The 13092-nt window shown below is 52.3% G+C and overlaps 1 protein-coding gene across 3 annotated transcripts in view; it reads left to right on the top strand.

Moving 5' to 3' along the window:
- IQCE (IQ motif containing E) overlaps positions 1 to 12495 on the top strand; it is a 36572-nt gene extending 24077 nt beyond the window's left edge. For all 3 annotated transcript variants that reach the window (XM_012731980.1, XM_004691640.2, XM_012731981.1), the window contains 8 exons: positions 628 to 798; positions 1497 to 1520; positions 4002 to 4112; positions 4634 to 4755; positions 5762 to 5865; positions 6806 to 6919; positions 8671 to 9314; positions 11352 to 12495. In XM_012731980.1, the coding sequence (XP_012587434.1) occupies positions 628 to 798; positions 1497 to 1520; positions 4002 to 4112; positions 4634 to 4755; positions 5762 to 5865; positions 6806 to 6919; positions 8671 to 8771 (747 nt within the window). In that variant the 3' untranslated portion in view covers positions 8772 to 9314; positions 11352 to 12495. The remainder of the gene's footprint in view (positions 1 to 627; positions 799 to 1496; positions 1521 to 4001; positions 4113 to 4633; positions 4756 to 5761; positions 5866 to 6805; positions 6920 to 8670; positions 9315 to 11351) is intronic.
- The last annotated feature ends 597 nt before the right edge of the window (positions 12496 to 13092 follow it).

Here is a 13092-nt window from a genome sequence, read left to right as displayed (position 1 = left end):
TAAAATTTGCTCAGCTCTCTGCCAAGAATTTTGGAGTAAACTCCTAGCAGTAAAGGTTATTTGTTGCCTAAGTAACTGAATTTATCTTTTTGTTCACACTGACATTCACACATCCTTTGTTGTGTGGCATGCCATGAGGTGTGGCGGGCCTGTGGGACGATATAGGAGACAGCATGGTGTCTTTGTACCTTAAAAGCTAAACTAGAAATCTACTACACTTATTCCAAAATTCCTATTTTTGTAATACAGCATCAGACTGAAAGACAAAAAAGAACCCCAGGCATGAAAATACTCTTGCAATAATGTACCAATCTTGCTGAGCTTTGAAAGTACACTGTGTTTCACCTAGAGGCCTCCTGGACCCTGTAGGTGAGATCACCTCTCCCAGAAGAGTGCCCCTAGAGGGAGTTTAGGGTGTTTAATAAAAGCAAATTCAAACATCTTTACTAGTTTTCATCTTGTTTCTCCAGAGATCTCTGCTATATGGACTGATGAACAGTGCAGCTACAATTTTCCATCTGAGCTACTAGAAGTCTAATCTGATATGTGCAGCCCCTGTTGGGCTGACAGTTGCCGCCCGGGCCGCTGCAGGCACAATCACACTTCCATTCGTTGCTTTTCTTGCAGGTCCAAGAAGAGCCCCAAGGTCTCCAGCCCCACAGGAACCCCTCTCTGCAAGACTTTGGACCAGATACAAGTGAAGGGGGCTGCTCCCGGCCACCCTCCTCCTGCTCTGAAGGGAGAAGAGAGGCGGCTGCCAGGACCCTGCAGACCCGCTGGAAGGTGTACAAGCACAAGGTGACGTTCACAAGTGCACCTGCCCTCTCGCCAAGGGCACGCAGCATTGTCCTCCCACCAGAGAAGGCGTTTTGTTCACATGTTCAGTCGACTGACATTCACACATCCCTTTGCTGTGTGGCATGCCACTAGGCACAGAGAGTGTGTGGACATGTAGGAGACATCAATGGTGCAGTTGAAAGTGACACGGCGTGGGCTGAGGGGCAGCAGGGTGTGATAGTGTCAGGGGTGGTGACCCTGCCAGGCCAGAGAGACTCACCTCTCAGCTCGGGCTGGCAGGATGATAGTGCCCACTGCCAGAGGAATTGGGCAGTGACCTGTCCAGAAGCTGCTGTTGGCTCACCTGCCCCACCCCAGACAGCAGGGGGCAGGCAGGGTCACAGAGACCCTGCTGGCTCGTGCAGCCCCCACCCTACCCTGGAAGTAGCCCCAGTGTGGTCTCCAGCTCAGGAGGCTTCCTGTTGACTGTCTGATAAAGTCACTGTGGAATTCACCCCACAGCAGGTGAGCGAGGACCAGGCCCCTGGTGCCTCCTGGGGTGTGGGTGGTGGAGGGGTGCTGTCAGTGAGGGGTCCTGGCACCTTGGCCACCGTCCACCTTGGCCCCTGCAGACTAGCAGTGATAAGATCAGGACGTGAAAACAGTACTGTGGGGAAAGTCATCTTTGTGTTAACTGCTAATTTATCTCTTTGTTTCAGAAAAAAAAAGCTGTTCTGGATGAGGTAAGCAAGTTTGACTTCACTGATTTCAAAATACATCTTTTTCATTCAGAGTGAAGTGACTGTGGCATCATTAGGTGCTGGTTTTTGGGAAGTCAGACCAGACGCCAACATTTAGACCAAATAAACATTTGGATAAGTTTGCACTTTCAAAATTCACTCAGTCATTCATTCATTCTCCGGCACACTTTCTGACATCACTTCTGTGCCAAGCAAGAAGAGCAGAAAGGCAGGTCAAAGTGCCGTTAGGGCGGCATCATGGCACATGCCATCCTGCTTGTAAGCAGGAAGTGCCTGAGGGGTGCCGTTCTTGCTAGACCTTGAGAATGATTAAGAACTCACTGACCGAGAGGCAGGAGAAGGAACATTGGAGGCACAAGAACTCAGTGGAGTGAAGTGTGGCTCATTGCTGGAAGGGAGCGTCGCTGGGCAGCCATTCTGTGAGTGAGGGGGGAAGTCGCCGCTGGCAGCAGTCACTAGGAGCAGAGAACTGGTGGGATTTGGGGCAGTGCAGGTGTCAGCCCCCAAGCCCGTTCTGGTGACCCCTGCCTGTTCCCTTGCTTCTGCTTTTGACCTTCTGTAGCCTCGGCTCCAGACAGCCAGCGGGGTGACATAATCCTAAATGTTAATATACTCTTTCCACACTTGGAACAGAATCCAAACTTGTTCCCTAAAGACCCTTCCAGATCTGCATACCCCCTTTCACCCAGCTGGGGAATTTTCTGGCATGACTTGACAATATCAAGCTATCCCACCACAGGGCCTCTGCGCTTGCTGTTCCTGTTGCCCAGAGGCTCTGTCCGGACATTTGCATGTCCTTCTCCCTCGTCCATCCAGACAGCACCACCTCAGAGGCTCCTCCTGAGTGCTCTATTCTACCTGTCACTTTCCAGCCTATGTCCTGGTTTATTTTTCTTCATGGCATTTATCCGACCTTAATTTTTTTTCATTGTTCATCTCCCACTAGTTATCTCCTTGAGGTAGAAAATACCTGTTGTTTTTTTTTTTTTTCCTGCTATCTTCCCAGTTCCATAAGGGTGCCTGGCATGAGTGAATGAGTGAGTAAATGAGTTTGGTTCTCCTCAGAGGACTGAACAGCATGTTTACGAGCCAGGTTATGTGTGTGCTGTCCTCCTCCCTGTCTCTCCTCTTCTGGTGTCCCCTCCCCATCCCCAGCTCCCTCACCAGGGAGCCCGGGTGGTAAAGTCCTGCACAGGGCTGTTGTGCGGGGCCAGTCTCAATGTGGACACAGTGGGCAGGACAGAGACTCCCTCGCTTTTTGTTCCGCTTTGGTTGGTATAGTACCAGCAGCTGTCACCCCTCCAGCTGACGTCACCCCACTAGAGCAGTAGCTTTGCCACATCCAGGATGTGAGCCTTCTCAGTTTTTTGTCCTTGGTGACGTTCTCTCGCCTGTTTGGTATACTTGTTCTCAGTTCTATGTTTGTGACAGTTTCGTCACCTTGCCTTCGAGAAAAAGCAAAGACGTTTCCTTTTGTTGACTGTGATTACGGAAGCGTCTAGACCCCTAGACACATGTCACCTCAAGGCTCAGCATACATGCATGTCATCCTTCAAAAAAAGAGTTGAATGAAGATGCAGAGAGGGGAGCCAAGCTTCCCCGAGCATGGACCATGCAAATAAAATGCAGCCCCTAAATTCCAAAGCATTGGCTTCAGAACTGACAGTGCATCCATATGTATTTTGACATGAAGGCCAAAGGATAAATAATTCCTTTGTGATCACATTCTCCACTGCTTGATATATTTGGGAAGTGTATGAATTAGAATAAACACCATGAAGTACATTGTCCCACTATGAAAACATAACCATGTATAAAATATGGACCAGCAGGGCCTCCTGATGGCTCAGGAGGTCAAATCTCAGCATTATGAACTTATCTGCAGCCACTGCAGCACGAGTTTGATCTCTGGCCAGGGAGCTGACCCACATAGCACAGCAGACACCCCTTAGTACTGTATTTCAGTAGCTCTGCCTGTTCTGCTCCCTACTCTGTCTCTGGTGAATCCTCTCACCACCACCCCCCACACACCTCTGGTCTGCACCCCAGCTCTTATATGCATAAATAAATCTTTAAAAATAAAATACTTGCTGCCTAGTATTTTTGAAAAATATTTGGTCTGGTTTTAGCAGCTAAATTTTAAAAGGCAAAAAACTTACACGATCTGAAGAGAAACCAGAGTATTTTAGCAGCTAAATTTAACAGATGATTCATTTACTTTTCATTAGCTTCCTGTGGGGATCATCATTTCCTCCCTAGAGAGTAGGGTCAGTATGTTTCTTGCTGTAGGAGATTCTGGGTCAGGGAAAGAGAGGTTCTCAGATACTCCTGTGATTGTGTTGTAGTTAGGGAAGTAATTTTCCCTGCTGTGTTAGCTTCTCCCTCTGGAATTTCCCTTGATCTGTACCTGCCATCTTCCAGAGAAATTAAAATCTGTTCCTCTCTCTCCTCTTTCCCTGCCAGGCAGCTGTGGTGCTTCAGGCAGCTTTCAGGGGACATCTAACACGGGCAAAGCTGTTGACAAGCACAACAAGTGGCTCAGACTCTCCCAGCATGCCACGCCTTCCTGACCAGGTACGCTCGCAGGGGCTGGACACAGACCTAGAGTTCTCACCGATCCACCTCCACTTTTTCTTCCCATATGTAAGCAACCAAGGAAAGCCTGGGGCATCGTGCAGCCTACTTTCCTGTCCTACTGTGGGTGTGCCACCCTGGCCATCCCACAGCACATTCCAGCCAGGCAGCAACACCTGTGGACCCTCCCCAGGTGGATTAGGCCTCGGGCCAAATTGCTCAGCAATTATGACACTTTGAGTAGCATGTGAATCCTGCAATTAAAGCATAAGATTAAAAATATAATGAAGATAGAAGCTTTCCATAGCAGCACCCTCCTTTATAAAAAAAAGACAAGCTGTTCATTAAGCATCCCTAGAGTCTAAGAATTAAGAACCCACAATCAGGAAATTGCTGGCTGTGTAATTGGTAATGAGGTGAGTCACCTGGAACAGAGTGTGCTCTTACCTGGTTCTCAGGTTGAGGGTGACTACCCTCAAGGTTCTCCAGTGATTTTCTTCCCCACTGTCATTATGCTACAGAACTGTCCCTCACCCCATGTGCTGAGCCCTCTTGACCAGGCTGAGGGGGACCCAGAGCAAGAGGAGGCCATTACCGTCATCCAGTCGGTCTTCCGGGCACACCTGGCGCGGACCAGACACAGGTAAGTGATTATCAGGCCCACCTCTCTTCGGTGTTGCAGGGATGTGCCAGACACAGCCACTGCGCAAGAGGCCGCACAAGAGGCCGCGCAAGAGTCAGGGGGTCAGCCCCTGGGCCAGAGCAAAAGTCGCACCTTGTGGGAAATCCCCTGCCTCTCCGTGCAGGTGGGGTGAGCCCCAAGTTCTGGTCCTCCTGAAGACGCCTCTTTAGAATCATTTCTCTGTCCTGGAAGAAAACAAGTAGCCAGTTTGAGACCGTGTGTCTGGTAGCTACCAGCTTACAGACTGTCACTTGTCCTAATGCACTGCCCTTTTTAGAGAAAAATGTGACCTGACCCAGTGTTGAGGGAGAGGTAGGCCTGGTCAGAGGCCTTCCTCCAGCAACACAGACTCTTTCTGAGTAGCAGCATCCCTGCTGGACTTCCTGGGATATTGGACTTTTGTTGGTTGAAGAAAGTCAGAATCCCACTTAGGTCAACTCAGGTAAAGAGCAGAACTTCTAGTGAGGCTAAGAGAACATCAGGCACAAGGCAGGGATGCTGCTGGCTGGGGCCAGGCCAGGCCTGGGCTCCGCCACTGAGGGAAGCTTGGCTGCCCTCCCTCCATCTCCACTCAGCAACACTCTGCTTGCCAGGCTCACTCCCCTTTGCCGTGGATGTCTGTTTCTCGGTCTTAAAACTGGTTTTAAATCTACAGTTTCTCTCTGCAAAAGGAGACCTGAATTGCATAACCCAGACTCCATCTCCCCAGCTCCCTCAGACAGGGCCAAGGGCTCAGTGTAGGTTGGGGATCGTCCCGGATGCAGTCAGCCACACCCAGGAGGTGGAGAGCTGCACAGCTCATGAGCATGCCCACTGAGGCAAGGCCGCTGGCCCCACACAGCCCCAGGGCACCAGGAAGCAGCGGGAAAGACCAGGTCTCAGGACCTGTGTTTGTCAGGCCCTACTGTGGGTCTCAGACGGGTTCGTGTCCTGTCAGGTCAGGTAAAGCTCGCGCTCTTTCTCCTAGTGTTCCCAGCACAGGCGCCAGCTCTGCTGCCTCTGCCAAGAGGAGACCTGCGTCAGCCTCCCGTGAAGGGGTTGCCTCCCCACCCTCTGCAGCAGCTGTTCCTGGTAATTGCATTTCACTCTAGAATCTAGTGTTTTGTCTTATGTTTTAAAGATTTATTTATGTGTACAAGAGCTGGGGTACAGGCCAGAGGTGTGGGGTGGAGGAATGAGAGGATCCACCAGAGACAGAGCGGGGAGCAGAACAGGCAGATTGACTGAAGTGCACTGCTGAAGGGAGCAGCAGGCGGGTCAGGAGAGGCCTGCCGCACCCTGTGGGTCAGCTCCCTGGCCAGGAAGGTAGAACTTGTGCTGTGGTGCCTGCGGCCAGCTTCCTAGTGCTGCACCTTAACCGGTTGTACCACCAGGAAGGCCCTCATTTTGGATTCCAGTGTGAGGGGCAGCTGGCCCCTGAGGTTTTAGCCAAAAGAGCTGCCACTCTTCCTCAAGCTTGACACGTGTGAGGGCACGTAGGGCCTTGCCCTCCCTGCAGCCACCTGCAATCTCAGTAATTCCCTCAGCCAGAAGTCACCTCAACCAAGCCTCCCACATCACAGCTGTGTCCCTTGGATAGTAGGGGCAGCCTGAAGGGACTCCCTGAGCTCAGGAGACTGGAGAACAGGGTCAGGCATCACAGACATCGATGTATTCCCACAATTACTACAGTGAGCGCTTCATGATTTTCATGTCTGGATTTTGTTCTCAGCTCCCTTGAGCCCAAGTTTTTCCTATTTGTTGGTTTAAGTAATACTTAACCCAAAAATAGTGGGTACATCCCCAATGGTCCACCATGCTTCCAGTCCTGACTTCCTGTCCTGGCTTCTGTGGCCTCAGAGATGGAATTGGAGAGGGGCAGGGTGCAGGTAGAGATGATGCTTCGTATCCGGAGAAACTACAAAGGAAGTGGGTTTGCCGAAGGAAGTGTCGGAGTAGACGGAGGTGTGGTGTGGTGGCTCCCGCTGGCAGCGTCTGGTGCCGCCTCTATGCAGTCTGCATGTTCCTTCAGGGAAGGAAGACAGTGAAGCCAGCAGCTGGGATACCATGGGCAGACCAGCTACTGAGGAAGCAGCGCCGAGGCCTTGGGGACCAGGGAGCCCTGCCGCCTTGCAGCCCTGCCCCGGTGAGTTGAGACCCGTGGGGGGGCCACAGCGAACCCCCTTGCTCGGTGAGTTCTTGACTTAAGCTTGCCTCAAGCCTGCTCTGGCTGAGCGCCCTTAGCCAACCACACCTCCCCGGGGCTGGCACACGGGGCGGAGTCCGGAGACTCCTCTGCACAAGCAGCACCTGGAAGTCACATTTTAATCTTTTTCCTAGCGTTGTCGGAGCTCACAAACTTTGAACTTTGATATTGTCTCCATTTGTGTAGCTCAACTAACAAAGATTAGCAGCCTGGCATTTATAGGAAAGATGTGCCAACATGCAAAGCCCAAGAAACCCCAGGAGCCATCCTAGAACTTGTGGGCACCCCGAAAGGCTTTAAGGTGTTCTCCAAATAGTCCTTTGGTGCCCATTTCACCAGGCCCTGCACTGGGTGACCTTTAGCGTCTTTGATCAAAGTTAAAGTGTTTGTTTATGCTGCCCTTTTCTCCCCCTGATAAATGTATGTAATTTTGCTGCAGCAGCTTCATCCTCCTGTCTGAAGAGTATTATTGCAGAACAGTCAGGTGTTCAGCTTTTATTTACCCAAGGATGCAAGTGTGTGAAAAGTAGGAATGAAGCTCCTCTTTGATCTAATTGTGAAAGACTTGTTAAGGGGGGGAAAAAAACCTTGAAAACTGATGTTTTTAATTTCCTAAGTTTCCACTTTCATGCAGCTGGGCCCCCACCCACAGTGCTGTATCTGCAGCTTCCTCCAACCCCCGATGGGAAATCCATACCCGGGACTGAGGCCTGGGTGGCTGTGTCAGTCCCGAACATGGACTGTTTGCTCATCGTTATTCCCTAAGCAAGCGTTTACATTTACAGTGGACTAGGTGTTATAAGTAATCTAGAGATGACTTGAAGTACACAGGGGGTTGTGTGGAGGTTATATGCAAATGCTATACCAGGTGTACATCAGGGGGTTGCACCTCTGCGGAGGTGGCATTCACAGAGCAAATACAAGGGTAACTGTTCACTTTCTGGAAGTTACAGAAAAAAGGCTGGTGCAGCTACCGTATCTGCAGCATGGCTCAGCCCTAACTTCCTTCCCTTTTGTATCTCTGATCAGTGGTTAGTCATTTTTTCACTTTCATCTTTATGAATAGTAGGTGAAAGACCCCTTTTGGGGGCTGGGCAGCCTGTGATGGGTGGGAACCTGCCTTTCCTCACATCCGTCACCCCCAGTCCATGGGTGTGGTGCCAGCACCTCATTCTAGTGTCAGCTGGAATGTGAATGAGGAAAGTGTAGCTGGGGAGGATGACCCGCCGTGGGACGCTCACAGTGGTGGGGAGGTCGGGCCGTCCTACCTCACCTGGGCGGGTGTGCCACCTGGGAGCCGGCCGCTCTCACAGACAGGCTGGGCCGCTGCCTCTTCTGCACTGCAGGCCAGACTCATGGGGCTGCTGTGCGGGCAGCTCAGCCCCTGCCAGGCTCGCCCTTCCTTCATGCTGGCCGTCTTTACGTTTCCAAGAATATTCAGAGCTAAGCTTAGAGACGGATGTGGGTGTGACTCGGCGTTAAGTGAGTGACCCTGTGGCACGATGGGCAGCCGATTCTGAGGGCCCATCCCCGAGAGACTAGTCAAACAACACCAAACTTGCAGAGAATAGCCGTACACCCACCGTGCGTGGGTGTGAACTGGAGCTGATGTGAAAGTGTGCCCGGAATGGGTGCCCTGGAAGGTCCTGAGCAGTCGGTGTGACAGCCTCCCCCACTCTGGTTCCTTTCAGTGGAGTCCTCTCCCTCGGGGCCACCTGCAGATGATGTCAGCTCCGATGACTCAGACGAGATTATCTTTGCTCCGTCTCCACCTGTGAAGAAAAGCACCTAGAGCCCTGCACGTGTCCTCCCCTCCCCCCCCCATGGTGATGGCTCTATCAGAGAAGGTTGGGGCTGAGAGGACAAAGCACTTCTAGAAGACACAGTAACTATAAATGGAAAATAATTTATCTTGTTAGGAAAAGAACAGTACCTGCTTACCACCAGAACATCTTAATGGGTTTTTCTCTTTTGTTTTGCTTATTATTTAAAGAATCCCAAATGCCTTTATTCTCTGGCAAGGGGCACGGGCCCATCTCTCACTGCAGTGCACTCTGGGGCTTCAGTGCCGGGCAGACACAGCTGCCCGGAATAGTGGGCGCAGCCAGGGAGCCCTGCAAAGACACGTTCTCTTGTAGCAGCTGATGGGCTCTCTTTGACCCTGACTTGGGAAGAGCTGCTCCGTGAGGGTCCAGCACTGACCTCGTCACCTCCTCAACCTCGCTGACACCTACTCCATCAGGACTTGCTCCCATTTCAACCCAGTAGGTCAAGCCAGACCCACTGTGCCGTACCTTCTGGAAGACTAAGAGATGACACAGGCCTGCAGGGGACGGTAGGTTCTCCCTCATCCCCACAGCAAAACGCAGTCTTTGCAAAATGAGAAGACATCAGCATCCCAAGATGAATTCTTATTCTTTCCTGCTCCCCTCACCACACTGATCTTTCTTCTGTCATCTTTCCTTACCCCATAGGGTGCCACCCCAAGGAATCTGGTAGAATTTTGTGATAGGTGTTTAGGCTTTTAAAAAATGCCAAACTATAATGTAACCACAGAAACAACCTCCAGTTTTCTCTTGATAACTGCAGCAGGGCCAGATGTCCTCTGAGCCCAGTTACCATGGCTTCTGTGAGGTCCCCCAGGGGAAGTGGCGGGGGCGGAGGGGAGCAGGCAGTACAGTCTCATGGGACATTCTGAGCCCCACACTGCCCAGGCCTGCCTCTGCAGGCACAGGTCCGAGAAGCATGGCCTTGTCGGCAGCCGGAAGCCCCATCCAATTGGAGGTGTTTCTTTAGAAAGTCAGTCCTGGTCCTTTGTTAAAGTGAGATTGATCCTTGCTGGTGGGTAAAAATGAGGGACCTGGAGTTTGGGTCCGGCTTCCAGTGCCTCTAAGCTTGTATCCCGTCTGGCATCTGTGTCTGCAGACCCCATTCAGAGCTGCTTCCTCTCTGGGAGGGAGATGACATCTCAGAAGAGACCGATGTTTGAAAGCTGGCCCAAAGACGGACCTGGTGGGCTCTGCAAACTTTGGGTTCCCCCTCCCACCCCCAGTCTTCTGAAGTTTGGTAGCCTTTCTGATGTCCAACCTCAGGGAGCTCCAGCATGGGCCAGGTCCGTGGGGAGCTCTGTGTTGTCCAGTGCTGGCATTAGTCCCAGTGCTGGCACAGGCTGGCCCTGTTCCCCACTTAGGTGCTATTCAGCGTGTTGGAAAAAATTCAGCTGGGGGCTGGCTGGTTTAATTATTTATTTGGTCTGTTGTCTGCCAGATCGATGTGTTCATTCTTTTCCCCCCACTGAACTGATAAGCTGACTGACTCGTTACTGATGTGAGCATCCTGTAGCCCCTGCCTGTCTCTGCCCTTGGGGCTGTTCCCGGGTTCAGTGCCCCATCCTCCTCTGGGGACCCAGATCGAAAGGTCTCTAGGGGCCAGTGTACCCAGTTCAACACCTGAGGGAAAAAGATACATTCTCCAGATTGGGGGGCATGTTTGTTGCTTCCTTACCACTTTCTGGAAGGAGTAGCCTCTGGAACTGTAGGTCTGGGTACCCACAAACCTCGGTCACTATAAGGATAACCCTGCTTGGGGCTAGCTCTGTCTAGAGCCATCGAGTGTACCACAACCTGTGAGATTCTGGCCAGCTAGCAGAGCTGAGATCAGCCTGCGGACCTGAGTTTTCCACTCAAGAAAATGCCCCTGAAATTTGTAAATATGTGCACCTCTGAGTGCAGCAGGCATTCTGGAAGCTACCACAGTAAGTTGCTGTGCCTCAAGTGCGGCATCAGCTGATGTCCAGTGACTGTCCAGTGCCCTTTGCTGGATGCAGCCTGCCCTTGTGAGCCCTTCCTACACTCTCTGGATCTGTTGCTTGGAGGTCATGCCAGGGTCCTGAGGATTTAAAAAATGCCAAACTATAATGTAACCACAGAAACAACCTCCAGTTTTCTCAGGGATTCTCAGGCCACAGGAACAGGAGGGCCTGGGGCCCTAGAGGACCACCTTCCTTATGCCCACCTCCCTGGTCCTCTGCTAAACAGGTCTCCTGGGCATCTGTCCCCACAGTCCTCCTGAGGCCAGGCTGCTGGTGGCAGTGGCAGGGTGAGCTGGGTGGAGGTGATCTGGGAGCAGGACCGCAAGAGGTAGCAAGACAACATCCCAGAAGAATAGACATGGGAAATGGATAGAGGAGAAAGGGCCTCTTCAGGCGGCAGGTGCCCAAAGACCCAGATGTGTGCTTTGGGGGGCAGCTGAGTAGCATATGAGGCTCACTGCTGTGCCTGCCCACCTGGTTGAATTGAACAAATGGGCTCTTTGCTGGTGGAGGCTGGGTATGTAATCTGGCGCTCCCAGAGTATCCTTTTCTCCACCTCAGATACACGAACTGCCAACACCAGATGTGGAGCCTCTGGACCTTGGCTGTGTGTCAGCAGAACCACGCCTTCCACCCCAACCCTGCAGAGCCGGGAGCTGTGGCGTCGGGGCCGCCACTGCCCGCTCCTCACAGCAGAGCTGCCCATGGGCTCCGGGCACACACCCAGGATCCCCAGGAAGCTGACATGTTCTGCAGTCCTGGGTTCACGTCCATGTACCACATGCCAGCTGAGGAGACGGTGCAGGAGGCCCATGCTAGCAGGAAGGCCCAGAGCAGGGCAGACAGGCTGTCTGGACACTTGCAGGAAGACACTGGGGCCAAGGCCATGGGGCATGCGAGGGGCTGTGTTTGGGGGCAGACTCGGAGGCCGCCCTGCTGCGGGTTTCTGCGCCAGCCGGGCCGGAGCAGGGTTTGTGGCAGGGAGGTGGGAGCCAGCAGCAGAGGTCCAGTGAGGAGGGCTGCCAAGGCCGCGTGGCCTCCAGGTCTCCTGACCCGTGGGGTGCTCTTAGCAGTGCCCCGCTGACCCGGGCTTCCTTCGGCCTACAGCCTGGTGTTTTGGGGGAGCCGCTTCATCCTGTTAGGGTTTGTTGGCTCGTGTGTGTGTTGAAGAGGGACCCTTGAACAGACACACAGCAGCCCTGTGTCTGATGACCATCTCGCCTCTTAATGAGGGGGATGAGGGCTGTTCTCCGGTCAGACAGACTAGAGGCCCTCACCCTTGCCAAGACCAGTGCGTTAGGGAAAGGCAGACCAGCCTAGCTCATCTGCCCAGATGCAGGCAGCAGAGTGGAGCTTAACAACCTCGGCAAATCCCGCTAACCCCCAGGTTTGAGTAAAGTGAAGGCCGTCATAACCTGTCTAAGCCAAGTCAAACCCCCTTCGGCCACGTTTGCTCTCAGGTGACCCAGGCCCTCTGAGCAGCGGGGCGTGGACCTGCTGTGGGTGCAGGCAGCCACGCCAGGCTCCCAGGGGAGCATCCTTCAAACTGAGAAGCCACGATGGGAGCCGAAGGGTGAAACCAGGTGGCTCGGCTGGTCTTTGATATATTTACATAGAATATTCTAACTTTATACATAATTTATACATGAATCTTTTGGAAGGGATAGCTTTTCACGCTACACTACTCATTATTGGCCTTTGTAAATAAAAGTTGTTTTACAGACTATTTGTCTTGACCGCCCCGTAAATCCGTCGCTTTTAGTAATTACCTCCAGGTGTTCATGATGCCGCAGCTCAGGCCGCCCAAACACTTCAGCTGATCTGCTTCAGAAACCCCATCTTTCTGAGCTGCTGGCATTTTGCTTGGGTGACAGCACAGGCTTTGGGGGTTAGCTCCTTCTGGAGGGAAAGGACCCCACCACCAGCTCCCGGCCGCGCATGAATTCTGATGCATCTAGGAACACCTGGGTCTCTTCTCAATGTCTGTTCCTACTAAGCGGGCAACAGATGAAAACTCAGGAGAATTTCTGAAAATTCTGTTTTTAGAAACAGAATCAATTATTTAGGAATCAAACACAAAGTTGACTTCTAGGAAAGTAGGGTCCGAGATTCTGATGCATAGATAGGTGCATCTGTGACTTTGTTTGCACACTGCTGCCTGCCAGGCCCCCTAAACCCTGGCTGAGATGTGTCTGAAGGGCTTGTGAGGACTTGCTCCGGCACAAGCCTGAGCCGGTTCACCCAGTGTCTGGTTGGAAACCGCCGTGCTTTGCAGAGGGACTGGCAGGGCCTGAAGGGACCT

Source organism: Condylura cristata, unplaced genomic scaffold (genome assembly GCF_000260355.1).
Source record: "Condylura cristata isolate star-nosed mole 26May11 unplaced genomic scaffold, ConCri1.0 scaffold00032, whole genome shotgun sequence".
In the NCBI taxonomy this organism is placed as follows: domain Eukaryota; kingdom Metazoa; phylum Chordata; class Mammalia; order Eulipotyphla; family Talpidae; genus Condylura; species Condylura cristata.
This window is presented reverse-complemented; position numbering and strand designations above follow the sequence as displayed.